The sequence below is a fragment of the Sciurus carolinensis genome, chromosome 1, assembly GCF_902686445.1.
Source record: "Sciurus carolinensis chromosome 1, mSciCar1.2, whole genome shotgun sequence".
Lineage (NCBI taxonomy): Eukaryota > Metazoa > Chordata > Mammalia > Rodentia > Sciuridae > Sciurus > Sciurus carolinensis.
The window spans coordinates 86,288,430-86,311,746 of NC_062213.1; the positions used below are offsets into that span (position 1 = coordinate 86,288,430).

The 23,317-nt window shown below is 36.5% G+C and overlaps 1 protein-coding gene across 5 annotated transcripts in view; it reads left to right on the forward strand.

The window, feature by feature from the left end:
* Prkdc (protein kinase, DNA-activated, catalytic subunit) overlaps positions 1-23,317 on the forward strand; it is a 176,274-nt gene that overhangs the window by 66,319 nt on the left and 86,638 nt on the right. For all 5 annotated transcript variants that reach the window (XR_007107939.1, XM_047547399.1, XM_047547401.1 and 2 more), the window contains exons 32-41: positions 125-348; positions 2,544-2,752; positions 3,126-3,258; positions 3,713-3,871; positions 4,662-4,865; positions 11,469-11,654; positions 12,058-12,162; positions 13,044-13,211; positions 15,348-15,475; positions 21,216-21,423. Coding sequence is in view for 4 of the 5 variants with exons in the window: in XM_047547399.1 (XP_047403355.1) it covers positions 125-348; positions 2,544-2,752; positions 3,126-3,258; positions 3,713-3,871; positions 4,662-4,865; positions 11,469-11,654; positions 12,058-12,162; positions 13,044-13,211; positions 15,348-15,475; positions 21,216-21,423 (1,724 nt within the window). In the remaining variant the exon portion in view is untranslated. The remainder of the gene's footprint in view (positions 1-124; positions 349-2,543; positions 2,753-3,125; positions 3,259-3,712; positions 3,872-4,661; positions 4,866-11,468; positions 11,655-12,057; positions 12,163-13,043; positions 13,212-15,347; positions 15,476-21,215; positions 21,424-23,317) is intronic.

A 23,317-nucleotide genomic window follows, 5' to 3' on the forward strand; every position in this document is an offset into this window, starting at 1 on the left:
CCAGCCCAGAATATTGATTTTTTAAATTGAAAATATATGTATATACTTAAAGAAAGAACTTTATATTAATATTAGTGGAGTTAGGAAGAAGCATATATTCATAATTTAATGTAATTATTTCTAGGTACTGGATCACAGTCTTCAGTTTTGAAGTCAGTGAATTTCTTTTTAGAAAGTATTGCTATGCATGATATTACAGCAGCAGAAAAGTGTTTTGGCACTGGTGCAGCAGGAAGCAGACCCAGCCCACATGAGGAGGAAAGGTACAACTACAGTAAATGCACAATTGTCGTCCGGATTATGGAATTTACCACAACCCTGCTCAACACCTCTCCAGAAGGGTGGAAGGTAGGGTCTCTCCTGCTGCTCTGTTAATTTGATATTAGAACTCAGCAATGGAAAAATGCTTTAAACGTTCCTATTAGAAATGGCTATGGCTTCTCGGAAACTTCCCATTGCCAGAAGATTTATCCATTGTTACTTATTTATTTTAATTGACAAAATTTCTTTGTATTTATGGTGTACAACATATTTTGGTATTTGTATCCATGGTGAAATGATTGAATTAAACTAATGAACATATATAATATCTCACTTTTTCTTTTGTTATTGTGAGAACATGTAAAATTTACTCTCAGTAGTTTTCAAGTATACAGTACATTGTGTGTATGTGTGTGTGTGGGAGTTACTGGGGATTGAACCTAGGGTTGCTCTCTTTTACTGAGATACATTCCTATCCCTTTATGTTTTTTATTATGAGACAAGATCTTAATGACTTGTCTAGGATGGCCTCAAACTTGTGATCTTCTTACCTTAGCCTTCCCAGTCACTGGGGTTACAGACATGTACCACCTGTCCAATAATACATTGTTATTCATTGTAGTTACCATGATGTACAATCTGTTTTTGAAAATACTTGTTGATCCTCTCTAATCAAAAAATCTGAAATTCAAAATGTTCTAAAATATGAAGCTGAATTATCATGTTAGCACTCAAAAAGTTTCAAATTTTGGAGCATTTTGGATTTCAGATTTTTAGATTGGGGATTCTCTGTAGAGAGCAGTGACTGAGATTGGGGGTCCCTGATGACCTCATGGCTATGGCATGCCCGATGCCTAGGAATGTTCCTGTGCAAGGGCACAGGATGCTTAGCTGCTGTGGTAATGCCCTGTGTGAGGAGGCTCTATGCATGAGTCTTAACAGCTCTGACCTTGATCTTAGGTACATAGCTCCTGAGAATAAAGGAATTCTTACCACAGTGTTTCACGAGCTCCGCTTCTCCTGAGCCTGCTCGTTGTAAAGTAACTTTTTTAAAAAAAATTTTTAAAAATATTTTTTAGTTGTCAGTGGATCTTTTATGTTATTTATTTATTTTATATGCGGTGCTGAGGATTAAACCCAGGGCCTCACACATGCCAGACAAGCACTTTACCGCTGAACCACAACTCCAGTAATTTAACACTGAACTTTCTTGAGAGCTACACAAAACTCTTAACATTTGCAACTCAGAAAATCTACATAGATGTCCTAGTTTCTGTAACTTTCCTGAATACCAAGAATAATGCTTGCATAGTCTTTAACCTGATAATGAGACATATATAAATAAAGATTGCTGGCATAACTCCATCAGAGAATAGCACTTCACCTGATCCCAGATTTATCTTCATAATCTGCATTTGTGAGTCTTTATTTTTCTAATCCCCCTTCGCCCTTCACTGGTACTGCAAGTTTGGCTATGCTGAATGCAGCAATTCTCAACTATGCAAATATTCCAAAATGTGAAAGGATTGAAATCTGAAATACTTTGGTCCCAAGGATTTGAGATAAGTACTCAACCAGCAAACTGCATATCTGGGCTGGGGTTGTAGATCAGTGGTAGAGTGCTTGCCTAGCATGTGTGAGGCACCAAGTTTGATCCTCAGCACCACATAAAAATAAACAATTAAAATAATGTTATTGTGTCCATCTACAACTAAAAATATATTTTTAAAAACCTACATACCTTCAGATTTTAGATATGTGAATAAAATAGGAAATAGTTTTTTAAAATGTTTCATTGGATGCTGCATTTTATACTGTGATCAAATATCTGCCTTAGAAGCAAACTTGCAAATATTTATAAATGTAACTGTGAAGTGTATTATATTATCAAACTTCAATCACTCCATCCACTGTCTGCTGTATGCTAGGCCTTGCTGTAGGCTCTGGGGATATAGCAGTGCCCTAAACCAGGGCCAGAAACTATGTTCTAAAAGCAAAACCCCACCTGCTGCCTGTTCTCATAAAGTTTTATTGGAACATGGCCTTCCATGTTTATCTACCTGTTGTCCATGCTGCCTTCAGGATAGAATGGGTTGAAGAATTGCAGCAGAGACTTCATGGCTTACAAAACCTAAAGTGTTTACTGTTCAGTCTTTAACAGAGGAAATTTTCTGGACCACTCCTCCAGTCATGTAAAAATTCTCAACCTCACAGACATTACATTGTGGTGAAAAATAGCTGTTGGCTGATAGAAGTAATTTTATTTGAACCATCTTTTTCAGCTCCTGGAGAAGGATTTGTGTAACACAGGCCTTATAAACCTCTTGGTGAAAACACTCTGTGAGCCCATGAGCATAGGTTTCAATATTGGTGATGTCCAGGTCATGGATCATCTTCCCAGTGTGTGTGTGAACCTGATGAAAGCACTAAAGAAGTCACCATACAAAGACATCTTGGAGACTTGCCTGAAGGAAAATGTAACAGCACAGAGGTGGGTACTCAAGTCACACTCAGTGTTGTCTTGTGGAATTTAAGGTCCTAGTGCATTGCAGTGCTCCTGGCAGCTGTGCACATACACACACAACTGCTGTAGCTCCTGTTTCTTCAAGGAAGGGTTTAGGAAATGCCTTCCCTGCACCTAGGGTGAGTGAGCTGCAGGTGTGATTAGCACCATGTTTGGTTTCCATGGCTGTTAGTGCACATGAGCCTTGTCTGGGGTTGCCTGCTTGTTTTCCAGGAGTTTGTTAACAAATTTGAGAGCCAGGTAATTAGTGAATTTAATACATCTTACATGTTCCTCAGTGTGTCCTGATTACAAAATTAGAATTCACTTGATTTTCTTTGTATTTCTCTCACATGGGCAGTATTGAGGAGCTTTGTGCCATTGACTTGTATAACCCTGCTACTCACTTGGAGAGGACCAAACTGATTTCTGTTGTGTCGGCCTGTAAACAGCTTCACAGAGCTGACTTTTTGCACATTATATCACCACCCCAGGTAACCATAACCATTTTTTTTTTTTTTTTGCATTTCTTTTAGTTTGATTATGCTATCTGGTCTATATATTCAATTTCTTTGTGAAATATCTTATTCTACAGGGCATGCTGAAATAAGAATTTCAGATATACTTGCTCTAAAAGTATAGGTTTTATCTGGAATATAAAATGAAAGTAAATATGGAATGAAAGTGAAATAAAGACTAGTTGAAAATTTCCAGGGCAGCCTTCTAAAAATCTTTAGGAACCAACTGCTATTACACCTATGTGGCAAAGCAATGCAAATTGAAAATAATGTAGCATAGAAAGCATAGTTTGGAAGATTGTCTTTGAACATTGGAATGCATTTGTCAGTGTCAGCTAACAGATTTTTTTTAATTAATGAGAGAGGTGAAATCATATTTTTCTGTTGAGTATGTTTTCTTCCTAGGCATTTCATGTTAATTTTATTTTAGTCTATAGCATCACATCATTCTGTTGGCACAAGACTTCTCTTCCTGGTTTATAAAGGCATTGCACCTGGAGAGGAATGGCAGTGTCTGCCATCGCTGGACCCCAGCTGTAAGCAGCTGGCCAATGGACTCCTGGAGTTGGCCTTTGCTTTTGGAGGACTGGTAGGAAAAATAGTTGCATGCTGTTCTCTCCTAATGATGGATGTGTGTAACTCACTTGCATGTGTCTCTAGGAAAAGCATAATTTAGTTAGGTAAGATCTTAACTGGACACTGAACAACTATTGTAATTGATTTACAATGAACTAACTTTCTAAAGATTATTAACATTTTTTTTTAAATAAAGAAAGGGAACAATATTCTTAAATTGAAGGTTTGTCATGTTTTCTAAAGAACTTTAGGCAGAGAACATTTTATGACTATAAAACTGACATGTGACTTCTTCCTCTATCTTTGGTAGTTTTTAAGATGAATATCTTGGGAATGCTCTGGAGGAAAATCCCAGGAGCACCCAAGCACCACAGCAAAAGTCTTTAAGACTCTTTGAACTGAGTAGGGCTGGTCTCAGTCTGGTGTAACTGAGGTCTGCAGCTAATCCTGTGTGTTTGCTTTATTCCATCTTCCATTGTCTCTTTTCCCATTGCAGGGACTTCTCCCTTGCCCTTTTGTCCACTTGGTATAGAAAATCACATTTAAATTGTTTAAAAATACTTGCCCTAAAAATACTCAATCATCTAAGGAACAGTAAGATTTTCTAGAAATTTGGAAACAAAATCATTCAGGGAAGATTTCTTTCCCAAAATGAAACCTAGAAAATGAAAACTAATTGAAGTATGTACAAATAAAACTTGAACCCAGGCTTCAATGTCAAGTACCCTTTAGACCTCTACCCTAGAGTCTTTCTGTAACATCTGAAAATATGCCTTTGCCATGGTCTTCTGTCTTTTTCACAGTGTGAGCGTCTCATGGGTCTGCTCCTGAATGAAGAGCTGCTGTTCATGCCATCCTTAGGCAACTCACAGACAAGCATCATTAGGTTCTCGCATGGGGAGTATTTCTATAGCTTATTCTCGGAAATAATCAATGCCGAGCTATTGAAAAATATAGACCTTACTGTGTCAGAGCTCATGAAATCATCAGTGGATAATCCCAAAATGGTAAGAAAATTTTTCTTTAAATATTTTCTTATATAATGCATATAAAAAGATAAGTCCTGTTTCCAAAATATTTTTTCAAAACAAGATTTATTCCTGGAGGGTTAAAAGTTTTTGTTAATATTTTAAAACCGAATTCACAAAAACAAAACACCATCTTTATCAATAGTTAATGAATGTTAGTGAATATTGAAACATTGATTATTTTTTCCATTCCCTCATGCCTCCCAAATTTCTAGGTCTAATATTATAAGGCACAACCTTACAGCTTAGGACTTTTGCCCAGATATCATAATGAATCCAAGCCTTTGTCCCTGAGCAGCAGCCTGGGCAGACTGGAGCACAGGTAGCAAGCCCAGGCTGTGACTACTCAGAGCTTGCCCTGTGAGTGCAGGGGCTCAACATGGTGTGCCAACCTATTACCTCATGGTGGCCTGGCCCTAGGCCAGGTGAGCAACAGGACAACAGAAGTGAGGGCAGACCCAAAAGGAAATTGCAGAAATTTAGTACTCAGGGCTAACCAATATCTGATTAACATAAATCTGGACCAATAACATTGGTACTTTTTGAAAACCTGAATAGCATAAATTTGAACCAATAGCATTGATGTAAGAGCTATATAAATCCCTAGACTAGTACACTCAAGCAGCAATCCCTCTTGCCCTGCAGCAGCCCTCTTTTCTTCCCACTTTAATAAATACTTTTTTACACTCGACTCTTTCTCATCTGTGGATTTCATTCTTCAAATTTATAATACAAGAACCCAGAAAGAAGAAATTGGTGATGAGTTTCTGGGGTCTGCTGTGACACTGGAAGGCATAGCCCACTTAAGAGCTGCAGTACATCACTTGATAGTAGGTGCAAAGAATTTGACTTTGCCAGCTACCATCTTTGACAGACATCCCAGTCTTGATTAACTGCTAACACTAAAATGGGCTTTCTTGGCTGCCAAGGCCTTCAGCTTATGTAGACCCCATGTGCCAACAGAAGCAGAGAAACTCCAATTTCAATAATAGTTTTCACACCTAGCCTGCAGGCCCAAACTGTCCTTCCTGCCATTAACTGATCCTTCACACTACTAGAGCTTTCTCATGGCCTCAATGCCAAGTCACTCTTTCCTGCATATACTTGCTATATCTGTCTTTGCCTCTTCACATTGATTCTTTGGAGATCAGTATTTAATAATCTTTGACTTTGGTTTGTTACACTTCTAGAATTTTGAAATGTAACCCACCTGTAGACAGAAACCATGAACTGTTTGTATGGCGATTTTAAGTGGGAGTTCATCATTTCATGCAAAGTTGAGCCCTCCTATTCTGAACAGTGCTTTCCTGCTGTTGAGGGAGTATTTTGTGAGGTCCTACTAGCTTTTTTTTGTTTGTTTACCCAGTGTAGGGAATTGAATACAACCTTATGCTTGCTAGGCAAGTGCTCTACCCCTAAACTACATCTCTAGCCAGGAATTTGTATTTATTAAAGTTAGAAATAAAATGATAGTACATACATGAGACTTAGGAAATTGAACATTTTGAGTTCTTAATCTGTTAAAACTTTTGGTGAAAATGATAGAACATTTATCTTTGTTCCCACTAAAATAATAGAACAGGATTAAAAATAACAACAGTCTTGAAGGATGCAGAAAAAAAGAATTTCATAGTGACAAAAGCTGTGAAGAGTATTCTTTTTAATGTAACTAAATATGCTGACATTTGGGGCATAAATATTTACTATTATTCTATCTTCTTATTGGATTGTTCCCTTTACCAGGATGTAGTGACTTTTTTTTTTCTTTTCTTTTTTTGGTACCAGGGATTGATCCCAGGGGCATGTAACCACTGAGCCGCATCCCCAGGGCTGCCCTCCAACCTTTAATATTTTATTTAGAGACAGGATCTCATTAAGTTGCATAGTGCCTTGCTTAAGTTGCTGAGGCTGACTTTGAACTTGCTATCCTTCTGCCTCAGCCTCCTGAGTTGCTGGGATTATAGGCATGCACCACCACACCCAGCTCTACTTTGTCTCTTCTGATTAATTTTTGTTTGAAATCTGCTCTGTCAGATATGAGAATGACTACCCCTGCTTATTTTGGGGGTTGTATGCGTGGAATATTTTTTTCCATACTTTTACCTTCAACCTGTGGGTATCTTTGCCTGTAAAATAGATAGCATATAGTGATATCTTATTCTTTGATCCATTCTGCTCATCTGTGTCTTAACTGGGCAGTTGAGACCATTAGCATTCAACATTAGGGCGGATATGTGTTTGTGGTTTCCTGTCATTTTCATTTTTTGTTATATTTAATAGTGTCTTGATTCTCATTTAGAGGATCATTCTTCTATTGATCTTTCTCTATTTGGGAGCTTTGGAATTTGTTTTTGAGTTCTTGCGTGTGCAGTTTAACTTTGCGTATTCTTTGTCATGCTGGCTTGGTAATCATTAATTCTTTTAGTATATTCTTGTTGTGGAAAGTTTTTATCCGCCCCCCCCTTATTTTGAAACTGAGCAGTTATTTTCTTTTAGAACTTGAACTATTTCATTCTTGGCCCTCCTTGATCTTAGTTTCTGCATTGAGAAATCAGAAGTGAACCTTATTGGTTAGCCTCTAAATGTGACCTGATGTTTCTCTTGCAGCTTTTAGTATTTTTTCCTTATTTTCTGTGCTAGACATTTTGATTATGATATATTTTAGAGAACTTCTCATTTTAATAGGTCTATTTTCTATGCAATCTAATCTGTTAGTAATGCTTTCAAGTGAATTTTTAATTTCATTGATTGTGCTTTTGCAGGAGTTCTGATTGAGTTCACTTTGTTTCTTTATTAAAATGGCCTTTCATCATCTACATTTGCTCTCAATTTATTATTTAGATCTTCCTTTAGTTTAGTGAACATTTTGATAGTCAGTTTTTTATATTTCTCTGGGATTTTGTCCATATCAATATCATTGGGATCCTTTGTTAGGGGTTTGTAAATCTGGTGGAGAGATTTGTTTGCCTGTTTCCTCATGTATTCAGAGGTCCTGAGGTCCTGGCCTTATGCACCAAATGAAATGGGTTCCCCTTCCTCCTTTTTTTTTTTTTTTTTTTTTTTTTTTTGCAGTGCTGGGGATTGAACCCAGGGCCTAGTGCTTTCAAGGAAAGCACTCTACCAACAGCTATAGCCCAGCCCCTCCCCTTCCTCTTTTTAACTTGTATCCAGTTACCTTATTTGTTCTGGAACTTTTTTCTGTTTTTGATTATGGGTAGATTCCAAGGGGTGGGACTTGAGGTTTCTCTCTGATTGTTCCTCCTTGTTGGTTTGGTTGTCTCCTCAGTTCTTTCTTTGAGTTGAGTTGAAGTAATGTGTGGGCTCAAGTAGGGTTATATTGTATGTGGGGCGAGATTCGCTGTTGCTTGGTTGAGATGGATTTCTCAGCTATAAGATCTCTACTCTGTGATTTTCATGTGTTCCAATCTCTTTCCATACCCTTTTAGACAGAGGGAGAACCTGGAATGACACTAATGTCAGCAAAAGATATACAACCTTAATATAATGTCTGGTGTCTACTTTGACACCTGTATAGGAATGGTGGGGTCAGCTATTAACAATAGTACCCACAATAAAATACTGAACTAGATCAGTCATTTGACAGTAGCTGTCTACTATGTTGTTCCCTATATTAATAATCACAACAGTTTGAATGGGGTAGGAGTTACATAGTCTGTATAATTTCTATTAATTAGTGGGATTACAGTGTCTTAAGAGAAAATAGAGTAAGCAAGAGAAAGTTTGAAGTGTTTAAAAAAGTGATCAGAGGAGAGACATGGTAAGGAGCAGGTGTCAGCTGAAAGAAGGAATAATAAGTTAACTGAAAAAAAGAGAAGAGGAGGGAATAGGAAATTTTGACTATTACTGGGGGAAGAGAGTGAAGAAGGGGAGATAGGACCTAGGTATAAAACAATTTGCCAATGCCAGATGTGGTGGCACATGCCTGAAATTCCAGCAGCTCTGGAAGCTGAGGCAGGAGGATCACAAGTTCAAAGCCAGCCTCAGCAACTTAGCAAGGCCCTGTTTCAAATAAAAAAAAAAATTAAAAAGGGCTGGGAATGTGGCTCAGTGGTTAAGCACCCTGGGTCCAATCCCCAGTAACAAAAAAAAAAAAAAAGAACTAGCCAATACCCCACCTAAGTCTAATCTAGACTCAATAATGAACACATGCAAGAGAGAGCTGTCAATGTGTAAATAAAGTTATATGAATGAATATACACACACACATACTCAAACCATTATCTTTACAGTGAGAGCATACATAACCACAAACACACATATTCTCACATACACACACAAAAAATCATGCATAATGAAAAGAAAAAAGTAAAGAATAATACAATATGATAAAATGTTTGAAAAAGTTGAAAAAATGGGAATATGGAGTAAAAAAGAAAAAAAAAATCTTAATGAGTGATAAAGGAGTTGTTTCCACTGTGGTGGTCAAATCTGCTGGCAGGAATGGATTTATTTTTTTGCCTCTGCATTTTTGGTCACTTGCCTTGTGCTCCTTGCCTAGCTGGCAGCTAGATTTAATAGCTCTCAGCTTCTAATCTCCCCATATTGGGATTGACTGGGGAGTGCTTATGAGTAGTGTAACCTGGGTATCTGCCCTGGAGTGTAGATGAGCATCTAGCCACAGTGAGCTTCTTCACTGTAGCTCCTTTAGGGTGCCAGCCATCATGGGTCCTTTCTCCCGTGGCACCCAGATGCCGAGTGATCCAGGCAAAATGGTCTTTGTGCCTGTTTCAGTTTCTCTGGCTCCAGTACACTCTGGGAATTTTTTTGTTGGCTCTTGGCAACTTTCTCTACAAGTCTCCCTCACCCCACCATTTCTGTTAACAGCTGCACAAACTGCATGCAGGGGGACAACTTTCAGCTCTTAGGAACCTTTTTCTCACTTGTCAGCATGTTCCACACTGGTGGAGGGGAGGGGAGGAGGGGTTTCTGTGCCACACTCCTGGAAGGCTCACACCCCAAGGGAGTATTTTCACCCCTACAGACCACTCTGAATTTATTTTCACTGAGATGCTTATCTTATCAACTTTATTTCCATTAAAATCAGCCTTCCTCTGTAAACCCAGGTTTCCCAAAGTTGGGTTTTCTTTATTTTTTTAATTTCTTCATCTGTTGGCCACACATTTCTTCATCCATGTTCTCTGCTCTGTTCTGATGGCAGCTAGAGCTGGTGTGTATCTAAGGTGTTATTTCTTTTTTCTTTTTAGTTATAGATGGACATAATACCTTTGTTTTATTTATTCATTTTTATGTTGTGCTGAGGATCAAGCCCAGTGCCTCACATGTGCTAGGCAAATGCTCTACCCCCAAGCTACAACCCCAGCCTCTAAAATATTATTTCTTAAGCTGAAGTTACTGACTTTCTGTACCTATGTCAATTTTTATTTTTTTAATTACAGCTCAGTATTATGTTTAAGTGACATTCCATTTTTTACTCACCTTGCTAAGGAGAATCCTTCCTGTTTTATAAGTTGCACTGAGAGACTGCTCAGCTGGCTTCCTTTCTCTACTCTGTCATCTTCCCTCTCCCCAGTCATTTTTATTTTGAGTCAGGGTTTTGCTAAGTTTCCAAGAGTCTCACTCAGTTGCTGAGGTTTGCCTGGACTTGGTAATCCTGAGTCACTGGGATTACAGATGTGTGCCACCATGCCTAACCAATAGCTGTTCTTTGACAGCAGCAGGAGGGTGGGGTGGCCAGTGTGCTGAGCAGAGTATGAAAGAGAGACTGAGGAGCGAGGCCTGGTGCAAAGTCAGCCTCCTAGTCATCAGGGCCCAGTCCTGCCACCTCCGAAGAAGACTGGAGGTGATGATTTCTAGGGGCATGAGTATCATGGCCCAGGACTCTCTGCACAATTGAGTATAAAAATTCCATCATGAAAACAAAGTTGAAAGTCTACTTATTCTAGGCCTGGAGACACTTCATTCTCCCTCTAATTTGACTCTGGGAAACTGTCAACTAGGTGCTTACCTTCAGAATATTCTGACAGGCGTAGGAGAAAATAAAGATGAAGTCCTCATTGCCAACTCAGTGAGCTTACAATGACCCTCACAGATTATGAGCTCTGTCCTGCACACTACCTCCAGTCAGTTCTTAAATGTGAGCCAACAGCTAAGAAGTCAAGGCCTGAGGAGAATGATACCAAAAAGTGCAGCAGGAAAAAAGCAAGTTGTTGCCAAGATTCTCTAGTGATGGGGATATAAAAAGGAGGAAAAACCTCCATGAGATGAGAGAAGATACTGTATTCCTGAAACAAGAATTGCTACTGAAGAAGAAGAGCTCATTTCTTCCAATTGGAGTTCCATCAAGAATGCCCCAAACCAAGAGCATCAAGAGTGGCAGGAGGAGCACAATGACATCAATGAGGCCATGCTCTTCTTTCTGTGGGAAAATTTATGTAGTGAACTACTATTTGCAAATTAAAAGAATTTTGAAGATTATAGAAATAATTATAGAAATAGCACTTTTGTTTTCTAAGAATAGCTTTGAAATGAAGTAAATTTTGTTTAATATCCGTTATTCTCAATACTAAGACTTTTTCCTCATTCATTACAAAATTATTTCAGGTGAGTGCCATTTTGAATGGTATGTTAGATCAGAGCTTCAGGGATCGAGCCATTCAGAAATACCAAGGACTGAAGCTTGCGACTACAATTCTGCAAAACTGGAGGAAGTGTGATTCATGGTGGGCCAAGGATTCTGCTCCAGAAAGTAAAGTGGCAGTACTGGCCTTACTGACAAAAATTTTACAGGTATTTTGAGAGACCCAGAAAAGTTACTCATGTTTGTGTTTTGAAAGCCATAAGGCAACATCTTTAAAAATTTGATGGAAGTAACTTCAAAGGCTCATTGGTTTGATCAGTAAAAATCATTGTGGAGGTGTAATTGCTGATTATATATTTTTTTACTTTTCCATTATTTTACATCATTATTTATTATGCTTATCATTTCTTGTATTGTCTTTTTTGTTGTGCCCTTAACGTACTTTATCTTAGCAGGTAATATTAAAATATTTCAAAATAAGATTGTTGAAGTATTGTTGAAACCCAAGAACAGAGTCACAATTTATTTCTGAAATTTAAACATTTGAAAAATGTTTTAAAGAAAATAGACGTAAAGTAAAAATGTGTCATGTTTTTCTTTCCCCTCCTTTAGATTGATTCATCTGTCTCTTTTAATACAAATCACAACTCATTCCCTGAAGTCTTTACGACATATACTAGTCTACTTGCTGATTCAGAGTTGGGTCTACACTTGAAGGTAAATGATTGGAAAATATTTTTCCCCAGATTATATTCTTTTTTCATACTTTGATATTTTTGCACATTTATTATGCTTTTTATTTTTTATGGAAAATTTCAAACATGCAAAAATAAATTAGCACAATAAGTTCTTATGTACTTGTCACCAATCTTAATAACTCAGTGTGTAGTGCAGGTGTGTTTCAACTATGTAGCCCTTTCCCTCTTGAAGGACTCTCCCGGATTTTGGCATATTTAATCTGTATGTACTTCAGTATATTTCTCCAAGAAATGAGAACATTTCTTTTAAATTATAATTATGGAGATTATCATATTTAGGAGAATTTATATTTGTCTTTATACATATATGATTTAAAGTGGCTTTTTATTATTTGCTATATAAACTTTATTACTTAATCTTTTTACTGTTAAATACAATAAAATTTTGATTTTGGGGTCAAGAATTTAATAAGGTTGCTAATATTAAAGTTCTGTAATAATTATATTTTAAGCTCTAAAATGCAGCTAACTATGAGGTTCTGAGGTAGTTATGTAATGGGTATGTTATATATTACCTTAGGTAATTTTTTCCATATAAATCTCATCTAGTACATTTCTATTAGGGTTGTTATTATAGAAGGAGAAAGCACCAACAGCCAGCATACAGTGTTCTATTTATGTGTATGTATATAGCTCTGAGTCATCTCTGGAATGAGTCATCTCTGGAGTGGAAGTTGAGGTACAGAATTGCATTCAAGATTTTAATGTAATCCAGAAGTTACTCTGAAGTCATTTGTTGAATCCACATAATGTTTTATTTAGAAAGCAGTAATTTTATTTAATCTGCAGGATCTGTAAACCACAGTTGGCATGATTTAATATGTATACATTGTTCCACAGGGCCAAGCTGTAATTCTCCTTCCATTCTTTACCAGCCTGACTGGAGACAGTCTGGAGGACCTTAAGCATGTTCTAGAAAAACTCATTGTTTCTAATTTCCCCATGAACTCTAATGAATTTCCCCCAGGAACTCTGAGGTACAATAATTATGTGGACTGCATGAAAAAGGTTAGTTTTTAGTAGTATCAAAATCAAAACATTAGTTTTTCAATTGTATTTCTTGGTGGAAATAAGTAAAATATCCAGAATCAAAGAAGAATTCTTTCAGAATTCATTTTAATTCATTTTCTGGCTATCTGCAGAGGCAGGTAGATAACTGAATCCTTTGTAATTCATTTTCCCCACACTATTAAAATTGTGAAGTTTTTAATGCATAAAAGTGGAATGTGTAACATATATTGAAATAATGAACAATACCAAAAGAAGATAAGAAATATTCTCCCATTGGGCCTGGGTTGGACTTAAGAAATGTTTTTATAAGGGAAAGAATGCAATGGAGGGAAGGCTGCTGTGGGGTTCAGGACTAGCTGTAAAAGGCAGTACAACTTCCTCCAGACACCATCTCTTCCTGGGATCTCTTGTCCAGTGGGTGGGAAGTTAATTTGTGAGTTTATCTCCGACCTCTCCTATTCTTTGCCAGAAATGTAAGTATTCCTCACTGTTTAATTCATGCTATATTTTGTTATTGGTTTTATAGTTCCATGAGGAAAAAAAGGACACAGACTTTGGGGTCAAAAATTGGTACCACCATGACATTCCGTTTTTTGTTTTTGTTTTTGTTTTTATATTGTCCTGTTTGTCTGATGGTTTCCTTGAGGATTTTGTTTTTACTTGTCTCTTTATCCTATCCTTTCCGCTAAATGGGAAATTAGATTTAAAGCTAGGTCAAGAGATTCAGGTTAACCTTCTTGACAACAGTAGCACAGCAAGTGGCAAATGATGTCAGCTGCCCCATGAAAGTGACTTCAAGTCTGGTTATGTTGGCATCATGGAAATATTCTGTTCTCCAATAATCTGTTAACTCATGATTTTAGCATTCACAAAGATTCTGAGTTGATCCTTAGTACTTTCTTTTAATGTAAACGTTTGAATATAAGTGTAAATGCTATGCAAATAGACACTGAACATTTGAAGAAAGCTTCTCAAAAAAAAAAAGATACAAACCAGGGGTGTGGGGACAACCTGTTCTGCTTGTAGTCACAGTTGGTTTGTTTGTTTTATTTTGTTTCTGTTTTGTGGTTTGGGTGATTGAACCAGCGCTTTGCCCATGCTAGGCAAGTAAGTGCTCCACCAGTCCCACCTGAGAGATTGCTTGAGCCTGTAAGTTCAAGGCCATCCTGGGGAATGAGACAACTACATCTCAAAATAAATAAGTAATCTTACTGCTTTCAGCTGAGGATTTAGCTCAGGGTAGAATATTTCTCTAGCATGTGTGAGGTCCTGGCTTTAGTCCCCAGCATTCATAAAGTGCGCCCCCTTACTGCCACCCCCCCCCAAAAAAAAAAGAAAAGAAAGATGCAGACCAATAGGAAAAAGGAGGTCAGAGGGAATAGAGTTAAACAAAGGAGGGAAGAAGAAAGAACGTGTAAGAATAGATTCAGAGATGAAGGAAGGCATTGTGTCTTTCTGTGAGATAGGAAGAATAGGGGCTTGTGGAAATTAAATACGTAAAAGTAAAATTTAAATTATAACTTTCCTGTTATATTCTGAAGATAAATTTGATGATATCTCCTAGAAAATAGAACAAATAGACACTGAGACATAGAATGGGAGACTGAAGATGAGAACAGCAAGGACATCTGCTATGCAGTAAGAATGGTGGAGAAAGCTGGGCACACCTGTAATCCCAGTGGCTCAGGAGGCTGAGGCAGAAGGATCGTGAGTTCAAAGCTAGCCTCAGCAACTTAGCGAGGTCCTAAGCAACTCAGCAAGACCCTGTCTCTAAATAAAATATAATAAAAATATAACAAAATATAATAATAATAATTAATAATAAAGAAGAATGGTGGGAAAAATTAATGTGTTTCTTGAGTAAGAAGGCCAATAATACCTGCCTGGTGAGGGCATATCACATGGAATTTCAGAACCTGGGGACAAAGAAAGGAAAAACATCTGTAAAACCTAAAAACAATAAAAAGTCCTATACTTAATGAACATTATCATAATCTGGGCATTCACTAGTTTTGAAAAAATTGATAAAAATATTAACATTCTAAAATTCTGTATGAAATTTTGTTATATTTTCTATTTTTAAATTAGAACCATTATAAGCAAAATAAAATGATCCTGATATATTTTTTCTAGTTTCTAGATGCATTGGAATTATCTCAAAGCCCCATGTTGTTACAATTGATGACAGATATTCTTTGTCGGGAACAGCAGCATGTTATGGAAGAATTATTTCAAGCTACTTTCAAAAGGATTGCCATAAGGTAAGTCATTCTAGTTTGGAATCCCAGGAGTCATACACATATTATTTCTGGAGGTATGTATCTTCTCTGTTTAAAAAAAAAAAAAAAAAGAGTGGCAGTTGCACTCAACTTTCGCCACTATATTCTATTTTACTTTGTCATCTTCAAAATGAACTTTTTATCCTGAAACTTTTTAAACATACTTAGAGCTACAGCACAAATGAGACTCCAGATGGAAGAAATGTCAGCATTTTCCCATTTCATTTTCCCCTTTATCTTTTTTCTTTGTGTTACTTTAATTGAAAGCACATATCTGATGCCTTGTCATTTCACCTGTACATCAGTCTGTATGTATCTCTAAAAAATGCTGTTTTCTTGAATAACTTTAGTATCATTATCAACTGAACAAAATTATTAGTAATTACATATTCTGATTTTACCAAGGGTTTCAAGTGCTCTTGCGTGTTGGATAATTGAATTTCGATCCAGAAAACGTTTATTCCTGGCATATTTCCTAAGTCTGCCTTAATTTAGAGCAGTTTCCCATATTCATTAATTTTTCTTTGGTTTTTGAAGAAGCTGGGACACTTGTCCTGTACAGTGTTTTCATTCTGATTTTTTTGCTTGTTCTTTTCATTTAAGTTGTCCCTCCAACACTTGTGTTTCTATAAACTGAGAGTTTTGTGTAAACGCTCAGTTAGATTCAGATTCACTTTTTTATGTGTAATTTAAGTTTATTTCAGTATTGCAAAGTTTAACATTCAGAAATCAATTGATATCTTATTAAAAGGATAAGAGAAAAAATTATATTATCTTAACATATGTCTAGGTATCACTTAATAAAATTCAACTTCTATTAATAACAAAATCAAAATATAAGGATTTTTCCTTGATCTTCAAATAAAAGAAAAACTGATATTTACTAAACAGTGTGTTCAGTCTTATGCCTGTCTCTGTTCAACCTTATATTGGTGGTGCTCTTAGCCAATAAAAATAAAACAAGGAATAGAAAGCAAATGTATAATGATCAGAAAATAAAAAATGAAAATATTTTTAGTGACAGGTTCAGTTTTTGACAAGACTGCTTATAGTAGATGTTCAATGTTTCATATTCATGGCATTAGGAGACATCTAGTGTCTGGTGGTCTACTTTTAGTGATGCTAAGGTTGATCAGCCCTGTTTTCAGAACATTTCCCTACTGGTTTTAACATTCATTTCTGTTAGTTGCCCTCAGTCAGTTATTTCATTAGGAGTTGCAAATAGCCATATTTCCAATTATTTTTTTCCCTTTTCAGTTTAGTAGGTAGAATTATATCGTGAGGAAGAACTTATCCTTGTCAGTAGGACAGTATGGTTCCCTAAAATGTAAATAACTACTTTAGAAAAATACAATGGGAAAGATGGGGCATATTTGATTTTCAAATTAAGAACTTGATGCCATGGCTACTTTTAATTGTAAGTTTCAATGAATTATTTAAAATTTGGCAAGTACTAACCAGGCCCAACCCTGCTTAACTTTCGAGAGCAGACAAGATTGGGCACGTTCAGGGTGGTCTAGCCATAGATTGATATTGAATTTGTAAATAACCATGTAAATTTATTTCAGAGTTAGATTTTACATATCGTAGAATTCACTCATTTTAAGGATACAGTTCAATAATTTTTAGGAACTTTCCTGAACAACCATCACCATCCCCTTCAGTCCTGGGGATTGAACCCGGGAAACCTACCACTAAGCTATATCCTTAAGCCTTTTTGTTTTCTATTTTGAGAACAAGTTCCTGCTAAATTGCTGAGTCTGGCCTGAAACTTGCAATCTTTCTGCCTTAGCCTCCTGAGTTGCTAGTATTATAGGTGTGCCACCACCCCACCTAGCACATGCAACATTTATGTTCTCATGAGTTCCTGTGTGAACTTAACAACTGACTCCCATTCTCAGCCTCAGCCCAAGCAATTACTAACCTACTTTCTGTCTTTATAAATTTGCCTTTTGCCTTCATAGAAATGAAATCATACAATATGTAATCTCTTATGTCAGTTTTCTTTATTCAGTATAAAGTTTTTGAGGTTCATCCATTGATATTTAAAAAAAATCATAATTAGCCAACCATACAACATTCTGCACAACAGCAGAACACAGCAGTCATTTTGAGTACACACAACATTCTTCAGTACAGACCATACGCTAAGCTGTAAAGCAAGTCTTAATAAATTTGAAAAGATTAAAAGCATCCAAAGTATGGTCTCTGGCCACAATGATGTTACATTGGAAATAAAAAGCAGAAGGAAATTTGGAGAAGCTGAAAATATTTCTGACTAACCAACTAATTAATATCACATTTCTAAATAATCCTGAGTCAAAGAAAAATGCAAGGGAAATCAAGATTTTGATTGAAATTAAAAAGATGTATAAGGTACAACTAAAGCACTAGATAGGAAAATTAAATATTTTAGTGCCTGTTTCAAAGGCATTAGAAAAGGTAAAAAAAAAAAAGTGTTAGTTTTCTACCTTAAAATTTAGAAAAATAAAACTAAATCGATGGCAAACTGAAGGAAGGGAATAATAAAGGTTAGAATGAAAATTAATGAAATAGGTAACAGGAAAATGGTGGAGAAAAATCAGTGAAACTAAAAATTGCTTTTTCAGAATGTAAATGACATTGAGAAACTGTGAGTTAGACCAAACTAAAGGGAAAAATAATAGTTTGTGATAATCAGGAATAAAAGAGGAGGCATATACTATTGACATCTCCAAAATTAGAAAGATTATAAGACAATATTACTGATAGCCTTATGCCAAAAACTTTAGCAATTTAATTGAAATGGAGAGATTCCTAGAAAGCCACTAGTTATCAAAACTGACTTAAGAAGAAATTTAAAAATCTGAATATCCACCTACCAAGTAAATTAAATTAATAATTAAAATGTTTTCACAAAAGAAAACTCAAATCCAAACATTCACTAGTGAATTTTATCAAATATTTAATGAAGAAATAATGCCAAAACTTTGTAAATTTTTCAGAGAATAGAGGAAGGAGGACCACATCTTAGCTCCTTCTATGAGGCTTATAGCATCCTGATATCAAAGCCAGAAAAAGAACACAAGAAAACTATAGAACAATATCCCTTATGAACAAAGACACAAAAATCCTCAAAAAATGCCTTGGCAAGCTGAATCTATCCACATATAAAAAAAGATATATAAATAACCAGTTGGAATTTATTATAGGAGTACAAAGCTGGATAAACATTTGGAAATTGATTAATGTCATAAACCTTATTATTAGAATAAGGGATTAAAGCCACATTATTATTTCTGTAGGTACAGAAAGGTTTTTTTGACCAAATCTTACATCCATTCATGACGAAACTAAAAAAGGTCATCTATGCAAAACCAACAGTGAACAAAATATTTAATAGTGAAAGACTGAATGCTTTCCTCTTAAAAGAGTGGGGACAAGGCAATTGTGTGTGCACTTTCTGCTTATTCTACATAATACTAGATCATCTAGCCAGTGCAATCAAGCAAGAAAAAGCAAAGGCAACCAAATTTTTTATTATTAAAACCTTTTTCTTGTTTTGTTTCTTCTTATTCTCTTTTTCCCTTTATGAGAATTTTTTTACTTTCCCTTATTTTTATCTCCCTTCTAAATTTAGCACAGGATTTAAATTTAACTTCTTGTTCTTATTCCCTTACAACATAGATCTTACTGTTTTTTCTTTACAAAAATGTTTTTTCCATAACATTATAATTATTTAGTTGTACTGTATACCCAAAATACTTTCAAAAGTAACAATAAAAATATTACTAGTAAGAATAACAGCAGCTGGTTGAAATTTAAATTTTTCCTTTTAGTTACAATTGACTTACAATATACCCTCTCCTAGTCCTCTTCTGCCTCATCACTTTCTTTTTTCCTTCACTTGATGTCTTCTTCTGATCACTGTACATGAGCTCAGTGTCTCCATTCCTTTTTATTTAAACAAGTATAAAATTCTTCATTGTATTAGAAGTACCATAGTATTTTGAAGCTCCCCATTGATGGATTTTTTATTCAGTCTTTTGTTTACAAATAATGCCCCAGGAAGAGTGGTTCATCTATGTGATTTTGTATTTTGCCATTATACCTTTGAAATAGATTTCTAATTGTAGGGAAAGATTAATGCATTTGTAATTTTGCTGAATTTCTCCACATTCCTTCTTTGGGAACTGAGTTGTTCACATTCCCTCCAGAAATGTATGAGAGTCCCCATTTCACCACTGTTATTCCCATAGAAAAGGTTGTCAAACATTTGGACTGTTTCTAATTTTATAGGTGAGAAAGGGTTTATTTTGTATCTATTATGAGTGAAGTAGAACATATTTTCTTATATTTATGTTTATTTGCATTTGGGGGACAAGCCATCTGTTTGCCCATTTTTTAAAAATATTTTTTAGTCAAAGATGGTCACAATGCCTTTATTTTATTTATTTTTGTTTATGAGGTGCTGAGGATTGAACCCAGTGCCTCACACATGCCAGGCAAGCGTTCTACCACGGAGCCACAACCCCAGCCCTGTTTGCCCATTTTCTAATTTGGATTTTTTTTTTCTTTTTTCTTTTCTTGCTTCTTTTAGCTTTTTAAATAAAAGTTGCATGTGTTAGGACTTGAACTCATATGCTTCTCTGCTGCACTCAAGAGTGAAAAGCTCTTTGAGGACTGTGCTTCTCTTGGTTTGACTGCTGTAACAAAATACCACAGACTGGATGGCTTATAAACAACATAAATTTATTTCTAAGTCTAACACTGGAGTACCAGTGCATACCATGTCTGTTGAGGGCCCTCTTGCTCTGTCCTCACCTGATAGAAGTGGGTAATGAGTTTCCTCAGGCCTGTTTTATAAGGACATGAATACCCCTGAAAACCTCACAAACTAATCACCTCCCAAGACTTTCCCTCCAAATACCGTTACCTTGGGGGTTAGGATGTCAGCATAAGAATTTGGGGACACGTAAACATTTGGTTCATTGTAGCACCCATGTGAATATTGAAAAGCTGTGTAGCACCTGGTAATGTCTTACAACCTTAAAACTCTAAGACTGAATTGTCTTAGTCTTATGTTGTTACCCTGGTTAATATGTAACTTCAGAGTGTCAGAATTTTAATGATCATTTTGTTCCAACACTTGAAATTCTTAATTTATAGATTTATAGATAAAATCTTAGAACTAATAATTCAAATATCTTATTTTTCAGTTGAGAAATGGCCAAATAGAAGGGTGCATCTCTGCATAGGAAATAGGAATGGTGGCTCATTAGGGAGAGATTAGAATATTTATTTATTAACTTACTGTTTGGCAGTGCTGGGGTTCAAGCCCAGGGTCTTGCACATGCTAGGCAAGCACTATACTGCTGAACTACACTCCCAGCCCAAGGCTAAAATATTTAAATCCTAACCTTTTTGAGTTTCGTATCATGGGAATGTGATCATTTCTAGGTCCGAGACTTCCAAAACCTTCCAGATGTTCTTTAAACAAAACCAGATTTGAGAGTAAATAAATTCTTTCTTCTAATGCCTGAATTTGTTTTGAAGATCTTTGGGGATGAATAAACGATATGGTTTGTGTGCAAGTGATTGTTGTATTTCAAGAGTTTCGCATATCTGATGCTTTATTTTTGTAATTCATAATCATTGAAGTTTGCCTGTTATGTAGTAGACCACAGACTATTTGTTCAAAGATTGAGTTTTCATGTAATTGTATCTCTTTTTTTTCCCTTAGGAATTCATGTGTCATACAATTAGACCTTCTGGAAAGTGTATACCGAATGTTCAGGAGGGATGACCTGCTTTCAAATGTTACTCGGCAAGCTTTTGTAGATCGTTCTCTCCTCACATTACTGTGGCACTGCAGCCTAGATGCTCTGAGAGAATTCTTTAGCAAAATTGTGGTGGATGCCATTGATGTGTTGAATTCCAGGTTTACAAAGGTATCCTACATTGCATAAACCCAGTAATAGTTGGCAGATCTTTCTAACCAGTATCATTAGAAACTGCCATATGCTTAGGTGGGATCTTGGCTCCAGGAACTTTCACTCTGTATTTGTAGTAGTCTGTTACCACATGGATCTGCATTAGTTCCTTCTGGCTGTTGTAACAACTTTCTACTAACTTGATGGTTTAGAATAACACAAGTTTATTCTCTCACAATTGAGGGGAGAGGACAGAAATCTTCAATAAGTTACCCTGGGCCAAAATTACAGTGTTGCCAGGCCACATTCCTTGTGCAGACTGTCATGATAAAACCTCAAGTGGATGCATTATTCCTGGTCACTCCCATCTCTGCTTCCTTGCCACATTGCCTTTTCCTATCTGTTTAACTTCCTTCTAACTCCCTTTCCTAGGGCTGCATATGGTTTCACTTAGAGCCCACCTGGGCAAACGAAATAATCTCCTCATGTTAACGTCTTTAACTAAAGTCTGTAGAGTCATTTTTTTGCAGTATGAGGAGATTACACTCATAGGTTCTGTGGGTTAGGACATCTTTTGATAACTTTTGTGGGGTGAGGATGGGGTATATAATTCAGCCTCCCACAAAATCCTGTTGAGAGATACAAATATCTTTTTGTTTGCTTGTTTGTTTTGTTATTTGATTGATTGGTTTTCAGCATAAAAGAGTAGAATTTATTCAAGTGAGAAGAGAGAGCTCCTCCAGGCCAAGAGGGAACCTGGTGGGGATTGCGACTTAAGTGTACTAGTCTAGGGACTTACATACCCCTACTGAGTAGGGTTATTGGTCAGTATCTATGCTAATCAGATCCTGGAAAATTACCAATGCTATTGGTCAAAATCTGTGCTATTGGAAGAGTGTTAAGGCTATGGGTTAGCTATTGATTCTGTAACCTTCACTCAGGCCTGTCCCTGCCTTCTTATTCCTGTCATCCTAGGAGTTGGCTGGAATGTTTGGAATGTTCCTACAGGTTAACTTCTAAAATGGCCTTTACATTAAAAAACCTCAATTGGGTCCATTACCTATCCTATCTTATGCATTCCCTCCTCTGAAGAAGCGCTCCTTACCACATTTAGGAAAAAAGGAAGATGATGTCTCTGGCTACTTAAAGTTGAAAAGGAGCATTGAAAGGGGACAGCAGTCAGTGTCACTCTATGTGTGTGGGGGGTGGAGTTTGGTTTTGGATTCCATCTGAAAGGCCATTTGTAGCTTGGGCATCTTTCACCTCAAGGCAATCCAGAAGTCCATGGTGGCAGTTAATGGGTGACTAAATGAGGCATACAGGAATTATGCCTATGGAAGGATCCTAGATGAACCCCCAAAGATGAAATGAGTTTTTCAACCTCTGCTGCTGTAGTTTTGCAGCAGACCCCAGCTCCCTGCTTGTGCCTCCTTTCTTGGTTCTTGTCTTGTGAATTTGCAGAATGAAATCCATGGATGAGGAAGAACATTAAAAAGTAGAATTTATTCAAGTGAGAAGAAAGACAAAGCTCCCACAGGGCAAGAGGGAATCCAATAAGAGTTGCCCCTGATGTTACATTGTTAATGTGAACTTGAAAATAGTTTAAAGATTTATTTTTTAAGTTGCATTTTTCTCCTGTTGTTCCCATGCCTTAATAAGATTTCTTATAAACATTTTTTTTTACCATGGGCTCACTATTTGAACATCATCTTTCTCTCTTCTTTTTGATACTAGGGATTGAACCCAGGGGTGTTTTACCTCTGAGCTGCATCCCCAGTCCTTTTTTATTTTTCATTTTGAGACAGTGTCTCACTGGGTTATTTTGGCCCCAGCCTCCAGCTGTTGATCCTCCTGCCTCAGCTTCTTGAGTCACAGAGATATAGACATGTACCACTGTGCCAGGCCTTGTGCA